The sequence below is a fragment of the Botryllus schlosseri genome, chromosome 2, assembly GCF_051294905.1.
Source record: "Botryllus schlosseri isolate E-star chromosome 2, Bs_hap1, whole genome shotgun sequence".
Lineage (NCBI taxonomy): Eukaryota > Metazoa > Chordata > Ascidiacea > Stolidobranchia > Styelidae > Botryllus > Botryllus schlosseri.
This window is the reverse complement of record NC_137237.1, coordinates 24,958,049-24,973,856: the sequence shown is the minus strand read 5'-3', so window position 1 is coordinate 24,973,856 and position 15,808 is coordinate 24,958,049. Positions and strand designations below refer to the sequence as shown.

General features: G+C 42.9%; 1 protein-coding gene across 1 annotated transcript; it reads right to left on the bottom strand.

Moving 5' to 3' along the window:
* Window positions 1-4,351: 4,351 nt before the first annotated feature.
* LOC145434268 (pescadillo homolog) lies at window positions 4,352-15,681 on the bottom strand. Its single transcript, XM_080311625.1, has 14 exons — window positions 15,517-15,681; window positions 12,151-12,285; window positions 11,987-12,085; window positions 11,459-11,568; window positions 10,988-11,115; window positions 10,758-10,891; window positions 10,443-10,694; window positions 9,459-9,679; window positions 8,893-9,018; window positions 8,648-8,829; window positions 6,148-6,284; window positions 5,859-5,927; window positions 5,698-5,799; window positions 4,352-4,472 (listed from the first exon to the last, which is right to left on the bottom strand). The coding sequence occupies exons 1-14, from the start codon at window positions 15,535-15,537 to the stop codon at window positions 4,386-4,388; spliced, it is 1,803 nt and encodes a 600-aa protein (XP_080167751.1). The 5' UTR covers window positions 15,538-15,681; the 3' UTR covers window positions 4,352-4,385.
* Between the last annotated feature and the right edge of the window lie 127 nt (window positions 15,682-15,808).

Sequence of the window (15,808 nt, the reverse complement as noted above, 5' to 3'; positions counted from 1 at the left end):
CTTGTGATAACTTGTCATCGGCTCATTAAATGCGGATCTGGTACACCCCTGTACAGTACATCTGAGTGGTACTCCCTTCAAAAATCATGATACACCCTGGGGTGTACGATACACCCGGTTGAAGAACCCTGCTCTAGAATTACATTAAGGATAATCACTCCATAGTTAGTATTGTTCACATCGACCTGGCTTGATATGTCGTACTCTTCTCATAGCTGGTTGCGTCAGCAAGGCGACGCAATGTTTTACACCGGGGTGTGCAAAAACCTCTACCGACGACCGCTTATTCAAAATACCTGGTAAAAGTTTTGGCACTTCTACGATTTAAACTGCACGTCGTGAAATGTTCATATTATCAGATGAATCTCCGTAACGAAGGACTATACCGACAAGACCACAAGATAGCGTAATGGGGAAACTTCAGCTTCTTGATCGGTACGTCGTAGGTTAGGGTTGCCATACGTCCGGAATTTTTCGTAAATCAGCATAAAAACAATATTTTGGGGGGAATATTTATGCTGATGCACGATATTTTTCTTTCTTATTATTCTTCTTCTTTACTGGAATAAGCCCAATTGTAATCGCAATTATAGGAGAACGGTACGGTATATTCCTAGAGATCGTTAAGGCCTCTTAAATGCTTTATTCACAGATTTCCAAAGGTTCCAAATAGGGGGGGGGGGGGTCGTTGGCCTTTATTCTGGGGTTCACGAATATGTTGAACGTAATCAGCTTCCAAAATAGCCCGTGAGTAAGTCTGGGCAAAGGTGCTGACTTCTTTTAGTAATCAGCTCGTCAAATTTTGATCTGGGTCGCGGAACATATTAGCGATCTAAAAGTACGCGCAATTCGTTTTACATGAATAATAATAACCAGTGGTGGCCCTACGATTAGGGGGGCCCTGGGCGAGACTTCCGGGGGGGCTATAAGTATATATAATCGCAGCTTCTGGGGGGCTTCGCCGCCCAGACCCCCCTTTCGCCCACCAACTTGAAAGACAAGCAAACTTGCAAAGACTTGATGATTCTCGTGATATGGGACTTTTTACTCATCTGAACGCAATCATTTTCTTGATTGGTACAAGGATTTCCGCGTCTTCCCGCTACAAACCCTTGAAAAAAGCGCTAAAACCAAAAAGGGGGCCCCTTCGACCAGTGGGGGGGGGGGGGGGGGCGGGCGACCGCCCACCTCGCCCACCCCAAAAGCCACCACTGATAATAACCCACTACATTTATGGAAACACCCAACATCATCGCGTAGCGCGACCAAACATTTCGGGATTTGACATGTTTTGTGGAATGTTAATTTGCTCTGAATACTCAATATATGTCCTACTACCACATCATCTACTGCGAAGCCATTTTTCTTCAGCGACCCCTGAGCGTTTCCGTCCCCTTCAATATCGCCAGTGCCCCTTACGAGGCGCTGGAGGCAGGGTTAAGAACCTCTGGTGTAGTCAGGGCCGTAACAGCACTTCGTCAGGCCCCCCCCAAAACTTTGGTCTTGGGCCCCCCATAGGGTTATAGACCTAACTTCTGGGGGGCTTCGCCCCCAGACCCCCCTCCGGCGATACACTGTTTAACGCTATTTATAATATTCATTGGGAGTTTGTGGACTGAATCAGATTTTGTTGCCTAAGCGCGCGAAGCGCGGAAAAATTTCTACAATTCATGATTGAATCGGTCCGTATGATCGGGAATTGCCTATATTGTTATCAATTTTTATCTTCTCTCTGCTCACGTAATCACATTTGCCGGTAAAGCTAAGTGAGGTGTGTTTGAAAAGGTAGGACCACTCCATTAATAATTAAACATCTTCAAGCGTATACCCGTTGGCAGGAACGAAACAGCACCTCGTCAGGCCCCCAAAAACGTGGGTCTTAGGCTCCCATAGGGTGATTAAACGACCCCCCCCCCATCACGTTGTTCGCGTTTGTCACGAAATCATCTGTACTGTATTGTGAGCCAGCGCGAAGCGCGAAAATCAGATCAATCAGATCGGCGATTGCATATATATTATGCTATCAATTTGTTTTCCTCTCTACTCACGTAATTAGATTTACCGGTAGAGCTGAGTGAAGTGTCTTGAAAACGGGATGGCCCGCAAATAATAATTAAACATCTTCTGGCGGGCGGACCGGTTGATATGACTTCGTTACATGATGTTATTTCGTAACTTCCAGTCTGCTATATCAAAGCATATAGAATCGCCCAAACGTAGGCTTCTAAACTAAGAGACGCACACGATTTCAAATTGGTATTTCTTCACTGGCATAAATTTTTTCCCAGCGGGATGGTATTTGTCTTGTGAGGTTCAGATTGCAAAGACAGGAACATTCGGCGTCAGTCATTTAGGCGCCTATGTACAATTAAACCTATGTGTATTTTATATATAGAACGCAGTCTTCGGTCAGCATAAGGGCATAGACCTTTTCGGCCAAGGTTTTCTCGCTGCCGATCGTTCTGGCACACTTCTTGGAGTCGCATGTTATATTGCCTAAAACTTGATTGTAGGTCTTGGTGCGTCGTAGCGCGGTAATGGCCTAATACCCAATAATAAAGATAAATGGCTTCTTGAATTCGCGCGCAGCGCGAAAAAATTTTGAAAAATTGGCATAAATTTTCAAAAAATACTTTATTATTTATGCTAATTCACGAAATAATTTTGGGCCCCCTTTGAGCTCGGGCCCCCCCCATTTGGGGGGTTTGGGGTGCGGCAGTTACGGTGCTGGGTGTAGTAGACCGATGGTTACCACTAGGGTTGGATTATCCGGATAACGGTTAACCGGTTAACCGAAGGTTTTTTATTATCCGATATCCGGATATAAATCTGCCGGTTAACCGGATAAAATAGTATCGGTAATAGTGCGTTTTACACTTTTAGGAAGCTACAATAACTCGTATTATCAGTGTTGCGCTCGGCCAATTAGCGAGATACGTCAATGCAGTGTGTAACGCGACGCGATCTCCCGCTGTGAAGATCGCCAAATTAGGTCACTGATTGCCGCGACCTCGGCTATCGTTGCTGGCCTGATTTTTCGAGTCTTCAACAAGCCTATAGTTCCGCTGGCAAAATCCCATCTGCAATAGGATCTAAGGACTTTATACCATCACTGGCCTACATAATCACACCTGCATTGGCTTGATGCTCACGATATTATCGCTGGCCTACACAATCGCATCTGCAATAGGCATGGTACGAACGATATCATATCATCGCTGGCGTAACCATCGAGTCTCGGGCCTGGCATGCGTTGGCTCCTATCTCTTGGTGACTTGGAGACAATATGCCGGTAAGACTATTACGATCAGCGATTGTGATTATAATGAGTGACATCGCGAATCTTAATGACATCGAATGTTCGCATTTCGCAAACATGTTCGTGCGTGCAAGCGTAATTAATTTCCACTTATACTAAATTCGAAAAAAAATCGAAACCCCCTCGTTTTATTTAAAACACCCCCCCCCCCTTATTTTTTCGGCTGGCTACGGGCCTGATCATGTGAATTTCCCATGGAGGAATTAGAGCGAACTATCATGTTGGCCTCAATTCCAGTATCAACTACTCGTCCTTCCAGTACTGGACACCTAAACAGAAGAATGGGCAAAAAGGAAGCGCTGCTTACTATATTCAGCCCATTTTGTGGAAGCAGAAAGGGCATTTAATACGTGTGGACTCATTGTTACAAAACTCCAGTCCCGGCTACAGGATGCCACTATTGATGCAGTGTAATTTATAAGGAGGGAGTTGCAGAAGTAGGGAACATTAAATTTGCGTGATTTTTCTCGTATTCGCCCGTACGTATAAATCTACAATAACACTGCGTAATGATTTTGCGATCCATTTTTCATGCAGATCTCGTGAAATCGATTATCTCACTTAGCATTCATTATCCGGTTAACTAAATTCCAAATATCCGGATAGTGAAAATTATTGATATCCGAACTAACCCTAGTTAGCACAGTTTTTGACTCAACACGACGATTTTCAGATTGGAGGTGTATTTCGAGGGGGTTCCATTGCCTTGATCAGATTTTGATGTATATTTTCGGAATCGGAGCCACAGTAGCTTTCAAATAAGATCAACTTTATTCAATTGGAGCGCTCGGGTCGACAGCTATGGGATTAGCAATCAAGTTGCGCTCAGATTGTCTCTGATCAAGCAACCGTGACGACGGGCATTGCGTATCTATCCGTAAGTAAATTATCTATAGTTTGACACCCCTGCTGTAGACGTTATCCAGACGTTCACACCATCCCTGGTAATTTTACAACTATCAGCGATTTCATGAATTTTTGCTCCGACAGCTACGCGATAGAAGTATTACCTATTATGCAGCACAAGAATGATTAGTCAAAGCAATTTATTCCCAAGAAAACTGTCTTAAGACGTCTTATGCCTCTTGGCATTCCTCTTCTTCTTCCCCTCAGCCTTGTCGATGACACGTCTCTTTTCAGTCAATTCTTGAATCTGAAACAGAATATCATAAATGATGAACATAAAGCAGGACTGCCAAGAATGCCAAGTCAAGGACCGAAAGATCAAAGGTGGTCTAAGTTTGTGGTCCACAACCTCTTTGACCACGTGGACACCGGACAAACCACTGGTCAAACTTCAAAACAAATGTTGCAGCCGGTGAAATCTATATTATCCCTTAATATAATTGCGATAATAGTATGCAAATCAAAAGTAATATTGAAAACTTCATTTAATCCTGCTTTTTGATACAACAGATATTTATATGCGGTTCTACTGAAGTTTCTGCACGCGAAGTTAATTCCACGAACGTGATTGCTCAGTATCGTAAAAGGAAATGTGACATTACTGTGTGCTCTAGCCTCAATTATACTGTCAATTGACGCTTAATTGCACTGCCAGAATTTTACGAAGTTTGTCTAAAAGCATCGGTAGCATTCACATATAACTTGTCCAAATTGAGTTGTAGGCTACTTTTAAACTGTTTCTTACGACACTGGTACCATTGTGACATATGCCCAAAGTAGAACATGTATTCTCTATATGGCACTACGCAGTAAATTCTTTCCTAACTGCCAAATCAACTTTAAATTTGATGTCTTATTCTACAATTAATGGACAAAGATCCCATTCATTTTTAGATTTTAATATAGTAGGGCCCTTTGCAATACGAGCCCCACAGAACAGATATGAATGGTGGCGAGATAGCGTAGTGGTATGATCCTCAGCTGCAACACCGTTAGGTTGCGGTTTCGAGTCCTACTTCAGAATTCACGCCCAAGTGTTGTCTTATAAAAAGCTTAGAAGTGGGCCACACTACGAGTCGGTAAATACGGAGTAAAAAAATATAGAGTATCGGCCTGGTGTAAAATGACCAATGTAGTTGAAACACCATGAATAACAACAACAAACAAGAATTGAAACCGGCAGGAAACTTACCACGGACCGAGGGTTGAGAACCACTGGTCTAAGCAGTCATTGTTGTTACTAAAAGTGACGATTTCCATGTAAGAAAAATAGTAATGTCCTAGGTCTAGTTTTGCCAAATGGACTGGCAACTGTTGAGTAGACATGTGCAATTTGTCTACAATCGTAACCGCTTAGTAAGTAGTGCAAGTAAGCAAAAACTATTAGACTACTCTGTAAAAGTAGTATTGGGTAAAATCATCTCTAGGAAAAATACTCACAAGGTCACTAAAAAATTTGTTTACACATTTACCTGCCGATTTTTCCTGCGTTCGCCATATTTTATTTTCTTATAAAGATACATTTTCTTTTTTGGCATCGTCATCACGGCCAGCCGTTTCTCCTCTGCTGCAATCTGACAAAACAAATCTGTTTTAGAACTGAAGGTAACTTCGACACATCACAAACATCAACCTGGTCCGGTTCTGATTTCCAGTCATGGTATCTTTTTCCTTTTTTGACGGTGACCGACATGACAGATTTCTGGATTTAAGGGAGGTAAAGATAATAGTGGTTAAGAAACGACATTTCCTTCTAAACTACGCTAAAACGAACCCTGTGGCTAGAAATTAGTCCTGCACAGGATTGGGAATGGAAAAATTTTCAACAGCAGCATTGGCACATACAACTACACAGAAGTAATCTGCCTTTACATTCCACTTCATTCTTACAAGATCAATAATATCTATCCCGATGTTCATACCTTTTTGGCATCTTGTGTCTCTTCCTCTCCATTTTCTACATCGTCACCATCACCGTCATCTTCGTTGTCAGGCAAAACCACATTCTCGTCATCACTGTTCTCCTCTTCAGAGTAGGAGGAATCCTCATTGTTGATGCCTGTCAAGAGACCCATTCAGAAAATAGGAAACAAATGATATCTTAGTAGTGTTGTGACGTAAATGGAGATTCATACTACAGAATTGTGACCGCAGCATTGAACCACTCGCTTGGTGCCATTACAGTGGAAACTACCGACTTTGCCGTTCAATGTAGGCTGAGCAACGAGACAGAGCTCCGACTCAAATGATCTTACAAACAATCTGTGGTAATACCATACAATAGCAAGTCTCTAAAGCAGGGGCGGACAACATACGGCCCGCAGAGAGTGAAATTATAATCTGAAAGTATTGACAAATTTTATGCGTCACAGAATGAATCCAACATTGCCAGCCTGAGAAAGATTGCCATGAAACTTGTTCAGACAAGGCTGCGTTCAATATAACTGGTGTTGAAGTGCAGTCTTTACCAGGCGCGTAGCCAGAGGGGGGGTTTCGGGGGTCGGAACCCCCGACTTTTGAAACGCGAAACCCCTCTCGATGCATTTCAATATTTCGTCGGTCGGTAGCACTAGCTAATTTGTAGCACGCTCTTGCGCAATGATATGACCGATACATATGATGGCTTTTTTCTCGCATCTTCTCTTGTGTGCACAGTAGACGAGAGAGGGCTTTTTTCACGTGCGTGCAAGGGAGACAAGGTCGTTATATCGTATAATGCAATCACAGTCACAGTGTAGCTACAACTCGTCGCGTCGCTTTTCCGAACGCGCGTAATCAATATTAATAATATCGGATGTATTGCAGTATTCACCTCACTGGCGACGCGTAATTCATAATTGTCGCGTGGTCCGCGATCTCATCAAATCTAGAACTCTATTCGGTCTATGCTTCAACAATTGCCCATGCTAATTCTCACGCATTCACCGATACATGGCAACGCAACTTTGATCTACAATTTGACGGCTTAATATCAACAAAGAGCAAAGAAATAGCAACAGGTTATCTGAAGAACACTGTATTCAAACGGCATTTTTCAATCTACGCCAACATATTTTTGCTAAAATCCTTTAACACAGCCAGGCCAGGCTTGCGCGCGGCCGGGCCTATTGCAGATGCGGTTCTTCAAGCCAGTAGAACTAGGCTTGTTAGAGAAGTGATAAATCGGGCTAGCAACGATTGCATCCAGCACGGCAAAAACTAACGAGAATCGATCTCGCTGAGATGATTGCGAAATTAAGTCATCGATTGGCGCGCGCTCGGCAATCGTTGCTAGCCTGATTTATCACGCCTCTAACAAGCCTAGTTCTACTGGCTTGAAGAAGCGCATCTGCAATAGGCCCGGTGCGAACTATACCATCGCCTGCACGATCGCATCTGCTTTGCCTGTCCCGCACCATATCATCGTTGGCTTACACAACAATCGCATCCGCAATATGCCTGATACGAAAGATATCATCGCTAGCCTAACGATCGCGTCTCAGGCCTAGCATGCTTAGCTCCTATCTCTCGATGGATTGTATGCGGATTTGCGATTGTGATTAAAGAGTGACATCGCTAAACTGAATGACATCGAATGTCCGCAATCGACCTCAAACATGTATGTGCGTACTGCCGTACATACTTGATTGATTTTCGCTAATACTTGAACATAACCGTCGGAAGATGTGTGTCAATGCTTGAGTTATAAAAGATGAGAAAGGTTTGAAATTGAACCACCTGAAATCGGTGCCATTATAGAACAGATTCCATAACAACTCGGACATTTTGACTTGTGCAAATCGTCGCCGAGGTTACGCAATATGCGTTGATATGCGCGTAATACGCGATGAGAAAGCTCGCGTATTCAATTGTTCGCGAGAGATCAGGGACTCGCTAATTAACAGCACTTCCGGACACGTTGGCAAGCTTATCATACGCGTAAGTTTGTCAACGCGAGGCGATTGTATAATCGTCATTTACGCATTACTTGACGCTAATGAATTGATGCTATAAAAATCGAAACCCCGCCCCCTTCATTTCAAACCCCTCCCATATTTTTCGGCTGGCTACGCGCCTGGTCTTTACTATGGGTTTCTGCATCTGACATTCAGCCCGAGTTGAAAATTTTTTTTGAAAACTTTGATCGACCACAGATGTCTGATTGACTTTAACAGCTATTGAAGTACGCCTCCATTAGGTTAATATAGTCACTAAATAGTAAATACTGGTTTCTATGCTTTAAACTTGAAGTTTACATTAAATACGATTTATTCTTTGTATATAGTTTGATAAATGCTCGATTAATGTATCGATTTTGTAATCCGGCCCGCCAAGTACTATTTTGCGATATCCGGCCCGCCGGCCGGTGAAGTTGCCCGTCCCTGCTCTAAAGTCACCGTTAATATTGTTCAAGCCTTAAATTTCCAGTAAATCCTGGAATACCTGGATCTTCACCCCTTTGCATCGCCAACAGCCTTTCTTGTTCAGGTGGAATATAACCATCCTTGGGGTCCACAAACGGAGACAAATGAGGCGGCAACACGTCGCCTGGTAAATATCCGGTAACTGGCAGAATCATTCTTGCATTGACGCAATCAAAAACCCACTGCGGTTGCAAGTAACGTCTGCAAAATAGATATCGAAGGAAACACTAAACAATCAAGATCACGTAAGAGTTGGCAATTTACCTGGTTATCGATTTCATGTTGGGGCTAGGTCTGTCAACTATTTGATGCGTTATCGATTCGTCATCCTCTGAAAACGTAGATCCTATTCCCAACATTTCATCCCATGACACACACCCGCCAAACGATCTGAATAAAGGAAGAAAAGAGTAGAGTGATGGAATTTCACCATAGAATGACACAGCCGTAGATAACTTAATAGCACAGAATAGATGTAGTATGATGAGACCAAGAAGGCCTCTCAAACGCAGTGCCCGAATAGCAGATAATTACTTCTGACTGATCCATTTCTAAGTAGGCTATAGAAAGGTAAATGGCTGTATTATATATAGCACAAGGACAAGTAAATGAATGGCAACAAGTCACATATTGTATTAATATGTTTTAGCCCGTAAATCCCGAAAAACAGAACTATTTAAGGAGAGAGTCGATCGACTTGATTCCTCAACCTTCCAATTTCACTCAATTTTTCTCTGGTATATAATATCAAGATATGAAAGAAAAAAAAATGACTGAAGTTCTACCAAAAACGCACTTTCCCGTGCATCATACATCAGAACAACACTAACCTGATCACAAAAACCAACGGCTCGCGAGGCACCTCTCGACAGAGGTAGAATTTGCAATCCTTGAACAGTTCCTGAAATTTCTTCAGTTCCTCGTCCATCAACTTCTGTTTGGCTACAGCTTCATTGTCACCAGACAAGAGCTCGACGTCATCTTCATTGTCGACAACAGCGTCTTCTTCGATCGATGCTCTTGCCAATGGCACATTGAGACTGGCAATGCGCTATAATCGACAAAAACACAAATTGAATATGAAGAAGTAAATCAATATGGAAACAAATTGTGGGCTAGAAAACATGCACTATTGCGTCATTGTCAAAACAATTGGCAAATATGTCCACGAAATTGCCAGGGGTGATTCACCGATTCAACATTCTGCAGCACCCCGAAATCGAAAGATACCTATGCAAGGTCGCACTAACTGATTAATCACACGGATAATTTTCCTCTAAAATGGAGCACATAGATTTAATCATCCCAGAAAACAAACAAAAATCATAGGTGATTTCATGGCAGACAAACCTAGACATGAAATCTCCGTGACATGGCTTTTTTTAGTCAATTCACAAGTGATCAGAACTAGGTAAACATATTTCAGCCATGTACTCTTTTTGGATCAGTGGGGGGGGGGGGAGATGAGTCGAAAAGGTTGGAAAATATCGGACAATAGCATCGCCGAATTTACACTAAACAATCCAATTCTGAACGAATGACACTATGATATATGCCTGCCTATAATGAAGCTAACTGGAATAGAACTCTTATTCTGGATATCTAATCGAGTAAGCAGACTTCATAGCGACTCAAGAATGCGCCATGAAATTTCCACAACAAAATGCTGCAATCCATGGAACCAAGTGCGATAAAGATTCTGATGCCGTGATTTAAAATAAAATAGAAAATGCAATCATTCTGAAATCACAATAGTATAATTCGTTTCCGCACACCGCAAACTGAAAAATGATCATCATCGAATAACAACTCACTTCTCTATGCGTCTCGTAAATCATGCAGAACTGGGGCTCACGATCTCTTCCTTCGTCGTCTCTGCGTTTCCTTTTCCTGCCCGTTTTCGACGCAACAATATCCTGGCGGTCCTCAGCGCCGCCGGTGATCGACACACGAGGAGGATAATGCAAATTGAGATCATTGAACAGCTTGAAAAGAACGAATCCGAGCATATTTCGGTAAAACTCGGTGAAGGTAGACATCACTTTGAAGTCGACATCTTCCGGATGCTGAAAAAATCAATCGTTTAATTAACTACCGACTCACGGACATTTTAAAGCGACGCAACTCACGTGATGAGACAAGCTGTGAGGCGTGACCCACGTTATTGTGTGCCCCATGACCTCTGCCTGATAATATATCCCCTTGATCGAAATGAAAACTTTTCGGAGGGCTTTCGCCTCGATTACATAAAGCATAAATTCGACTGTAAAAGAAGCATAGAGCCTTCATTTGTAAACAATATGACCGAAAAAAAAACGACGCTGATTGAGCCGTATCCGAAAAAGCAGGATAAACTTACCAGTTAATCTTCTACACAGGGCCACGGTCTCTGCGTGAATGCTATGTGATTTCGGCAGGTTGGCGAATAGAAAGCACATGCACAAAGCGTCGTCCAAGTCTTGCACTGCCCCGGCGAAAGTAGGATACCTAAACAAAATCAGTTTCCATGTTCAAGCGTGACCGTTGATATTGTGAGAACAGTAAAAAACTGAGGGGGAAATATCTAAATACAAATGAAGTTCCAGAACTAGTGCATTGGTTACAGAATGAAATTTTAATCTCACTAACAGTAGTCGATTTCGATATACCGTTAGCTTACTTTATGTTGAGTTTATGAACTGCATTTTGCAACACGACTGCTGTCCACAGCACAGATAACAAAATATTAACCAGTTCAACAGGCTGGGTTATACTTCGCCATGAGCGGGCATAACACTTCAATAATCGAAAGCTAAGCCAATTTCTCCTTGATATTGTCTGACAGACTTACCTCTCACGAACAATATGATCAATCCTGTACGATGGCTTGTTTTTCCTAATTTTGTCCACCTTTTTATCCTCCCCTCTTCCAACAGCCTTTTTCAGCTTCTTGATGTATGTCTAAATCATTTTTCACAGCTGGTCAAGCATTGAATATCAAACAATTACTAATGTATCACATGTCCGACTTGCCCGCAGTATTTGTAACGTTACAAAATATATTTGACGAAAAATAGGCTGTACACTGTACAGTGTACATGATTGCCCAAGCTGCCCAAAATAATTATGAGCACGAGCATGCATCAGAATGAAACCGTGACAACCATCAAATCATGAAAATAAACACAATTAGCCGATGTCATACCAACACTAATCAGGGACTTACCCTTGCCACTACACTATATCTCAAAAATCATTCAAAACTGCTGACGGGTTTTTATACAGGATGTACAATAATGGAAACTACTACCTTCATATCAAGTAGCTCTGTGATAAGCAACCAAGTGTCCAACTAGCAATCTCATAGAAATTAACTCACCTTGTTTTCACGAAACTTAGAGATAACCGGTTCATGAGTGAGAAATTGAATATCTTTTAAGAAGTAGAATGTCCTGTTTGAAGTACTGCCTTTGTTAACCTGAAATGGCCGAAATGAAACATTGCGATTGAATACTTTTAGGTTGGATCATTCGGCAACCATACCCTTTTTTTGTTAGCAGGCGCATGTGGATAAATCCCTTTTAAAATGCATATTCTGCGAAAATTGGCCAGACTGAGTTGAAGCCTCTTGCAGGCGTACTTTCTTGTGACATACTGGGTCGCGGCCCCTGCTTCATACTGTAAAAAGTGAATTTGAGGGTTAAATGTAATTTGCATTGGGCCAACATGAAGATGAAACAACACAATTTCAAGATAGACTTAATAACCAGACCGGCTAGTTTTCATGGTAATCATGTCCATCCATGCAAGCAACATTTGCACGGACTCATGGAATTGTCAGAAGTGCAAAAAAAAATGTGTTATTGTGTTAAGTCCCACATGTGAATATATATCCATGATTTTGGACACCCATCCCAGCCCGCCACTATGCAATCTCGGTCCTTTTTTTTGAATAAATCCTGCATGGTGGGAACTTCTCTCGCGCGACAGAGCCAACTCAGCGGCGTGAGAGGTTAGATTACGGAATTCAAATGGCTATACTAAGTCAGTGACAAGAGATCAGATGCTTATTTTTAGCAACTGGCAGTGCGAGCACTTTTTTTTCTTTTTTCGGCAACCTTGGTTAACCCAATGGTGCCCTGGTCTGGAGGGATCGCAGCCTACCTCCCCAGGTACAGGCAGTTTGATCGAAGGACCAAGTGCCTTGTTTGTTAATGGCTTTTATTAGTTCCTATTATTACCAGTCATCCATTTTCGTGCATGAGGAACCTGAGTACCCGGAGAAAACCTCTGCCTAGGACGTGGTGGAACAGCCCAAGCACTTCGGACCCGGTTGCACATTCACTCTCGCAACCATTTCAGCCAGTCAGTCATCACTTGGCCGGGTCGTGCTGTAGTGCCTGAGACTGTTGGGTATGACGACTCTCACTCGACTCCCCTCAGTGCATCAAGGCGAGACTTGCGGATAGCTTGGCGGAAGGCCTGTCTGCGGCCAAAACCTCCAACTGCTCGTCCACAGCCTCTTGTTTTGAGCTGGCAAGACTTTCGGCTTGCCACATTTGAAACTCTTCCCCCGGTAAACAACCCCGTCGGAGAGTGCTCGTTTGGGAATATGAAGGCCGAAGCCATACTCTTCCCGGTACAAACAGTGATTGAAGCACTGGTTTTTTAAAGGCAGCAGGACACGATGCCTACCTTAATATAACCAAATACTCCAAGCACTTTTTCATTTCTATTTTTTATTTTATGCGGCTCGCCGAATTCACAGACCATCGTATTCCCCTCTCTCAAATCGTAGGGCCTTCCTCCGGTCTGGGGCATTTTTATACAAATTTTATACTATTTTTTATTTAGTTTTATTCACAAGTCAAATAATGTTAAACACGATCTGTGCATATGCATACCATGAGTGCATGATGTGCATATGCCGCTGGACAAGGAAGGTGCAGACCTATATCTGGAATCTCGGTTCATTTTTTGAAATACATCCTGCGTGATGAGAACTTTTCTGCATAGAATAATTGTGTAATGGAACAGAAAGTTCTGCATGACGTTGCCACCAATTCCACTCGGTTGCCGGTGAACTCGGCACTTGGTGAATTCGGCCGGACGAACTCGGCACTTGGTAAATTCGAACATTGGTGAACTCGGCCATCGGGAAATTTTGTAATAAAGTGTATTAACAGCTATTAATATGAATTATTAAACTAATAATGTTATTATCAAGTGATTGGCAATCTTGTAAGGAGGTCAGGGCATGCGTAGATCACGCAGTCACGGCGATCACATGATCACGGATTGCGCAAGCGCGGGAGATAACGCGACGTTCGCGCATCGACCACGCGTGGTCGGCTCAGTGTTGATTTGACTTGGCGTGGGACGGACGGACGACTTTTGAGAAGATGGATATCTGTGTTTTATGTAATAACGAAGTTTTAAAGGATCACCAATAAACGTTTCCCACGAACAAAAATTTACAAACGTCAAAATAAATTGTGTTTTTTTGTGCCTTTGGAGAGACGGATGTTAGTGTTGGGGTGGGGGCATTAGGGTTGGGGAAAGTGGGATATTAGGGTTTGGAAGGGGGATGTTAGGTTGGGGGAAAGAGGGATATTAGGATTGGGGAAAGGGGGATATTAGGGTTGGGGGAAAGGGCGATATTAGGGTTTGGGGAAGGGAGATTGGAGGTGGGTTAGGGTATCCCAAGATTAGGGTTGGGGATGTTAGGGAAGGGGGGATATTAGGTTGGGGGATTGGAGGTGGGTTAGGGTATCCCAAGATTCGGGTTGGGGGATGTTAGGGAAGGGGGGATATTAGGTTGGGGGAAAGGGTGATTGAAAGTGGGTTAGGGTATCCCAAGATTATGGAAGGGGGGATATTAGGTTGGGGGAAAAGGTGATTGGAGAGAGAGAGAGAGTCTTTATTTTCATCGAACCAAAATACATAACAAACGGCAGTGATGGTGGTACAGAAAATATGCGTGCACAGTATTCGGTATTAGATAGGAATGATCGATAAGACCGTGAAGGTCATCTAGTCTGATCACACCAGCATCAAACAGGTACACTTGACTCTGAACAGTATGGCTGTAAAAAGATGTTTAGTTAGGAAAGGAAAATAGAAAAAAAATTCAACAATGGTAGCAAATGATCAATGAAGCAATGTCTGGGCGAGGTAGGGCAACAGTGTTAGTGTAGCGACAATCGGTGATCAAGTAGGGCTTTTTTGAATCTATTATAAGGCAATTCACGGATATGTGGTGGCGGGTTAGGGTATCCCAAGATTAGGGTTGGGGGATGTTAGGTAAGGAGGATATTAGGTTGGGGGAAAGGGGGATTGGAGGTGGGTTAGGGTCAAAGTTGGGGTTAGGATATCCCAAGATTAGTGCCGAGTTCACCGGCAAACATTCCAGTAACCAATCATGGTGACCGGTACCGCTACGCGATCGACCACGGCACGTGATTCTTCTTTATCTGAGATATATATTTAATGCATTATTATTACAAAATTTCCTGATGGCCGAATTCACCAAGTGCCGAATTCACCAAGTGCCGAGTTCGTCCGGCCGAATTCACCAAGTGCCGAGTTAACTGGTAATCATTCCACTCTGGGGTGCAGATATAGCCTTCTATGGCTTTTCAAGTCTTGCACCACCCCTCCATGCTATCCCAGTAATGCATGAGCGCCAAGCAGGGAAGTCATGGATACCAGTGTTACTAATCAGGTCTTTGGTCTGACCCGGCCGGGGATCGAAGCCCCGACCATACCGATCAAGAAGCCGGATGTTTAACCATTACGCTATCTTGTCGGTAAATACACTCAGGTTTGAGGTCAGTGAATTGCACAACACTCACACACACATTGCGCACGTTTGTCAGCCTGGCCTATAGTAGAATATCAAAACCATACCTTTTTCTTCATGCGACCCATGATCCCTTGCTTTCAAAACGTTGTTTGTTGATGTGATAATGATCCCACTGATCCGCTTTTACTTTGTTCTTGGCAGTATCGACAAATTATCACAAAATATAAGCCGACTTTTAATAGAAAAGCTCAATGTTAAAAAAATATATGCAATTCAATTGATGCTTTCGATCAAAAGTTTATATAATATCTACAAAGCACGTTAGCGTCGTTAGGTTACAGTACATCACAGTCATAGAGTATCTATTACAGTCAGAGTAGCCATTCTCTGATGGAA

What these genes read in the sequence shown, in the direction of transcription:
- LOC145434268 (XM_080311625.1), bottom strand. Translation starts at nt 15,537, where the DNA reads ATGGGTCGCATGAAGAAAAAG. An exon ending in GCAAAGGGGTGAAGATCCAG is followed by an intron (nt 6,285 to 8,647) that starts GTATTCCAGGAT and finishes GTCTCTTGACAG; the next exon opens with GCATCAACAATGAGGATTCC. An exon ending in AACGCAGGAAAAATCGGCAG is followed by an intron (nt 4,473 to 5,697) that starts GTAAATGTGTAA and finishes ATTCTGTTTCAG; the next exon opens with ATTCAAGAATTGACTGAAAA.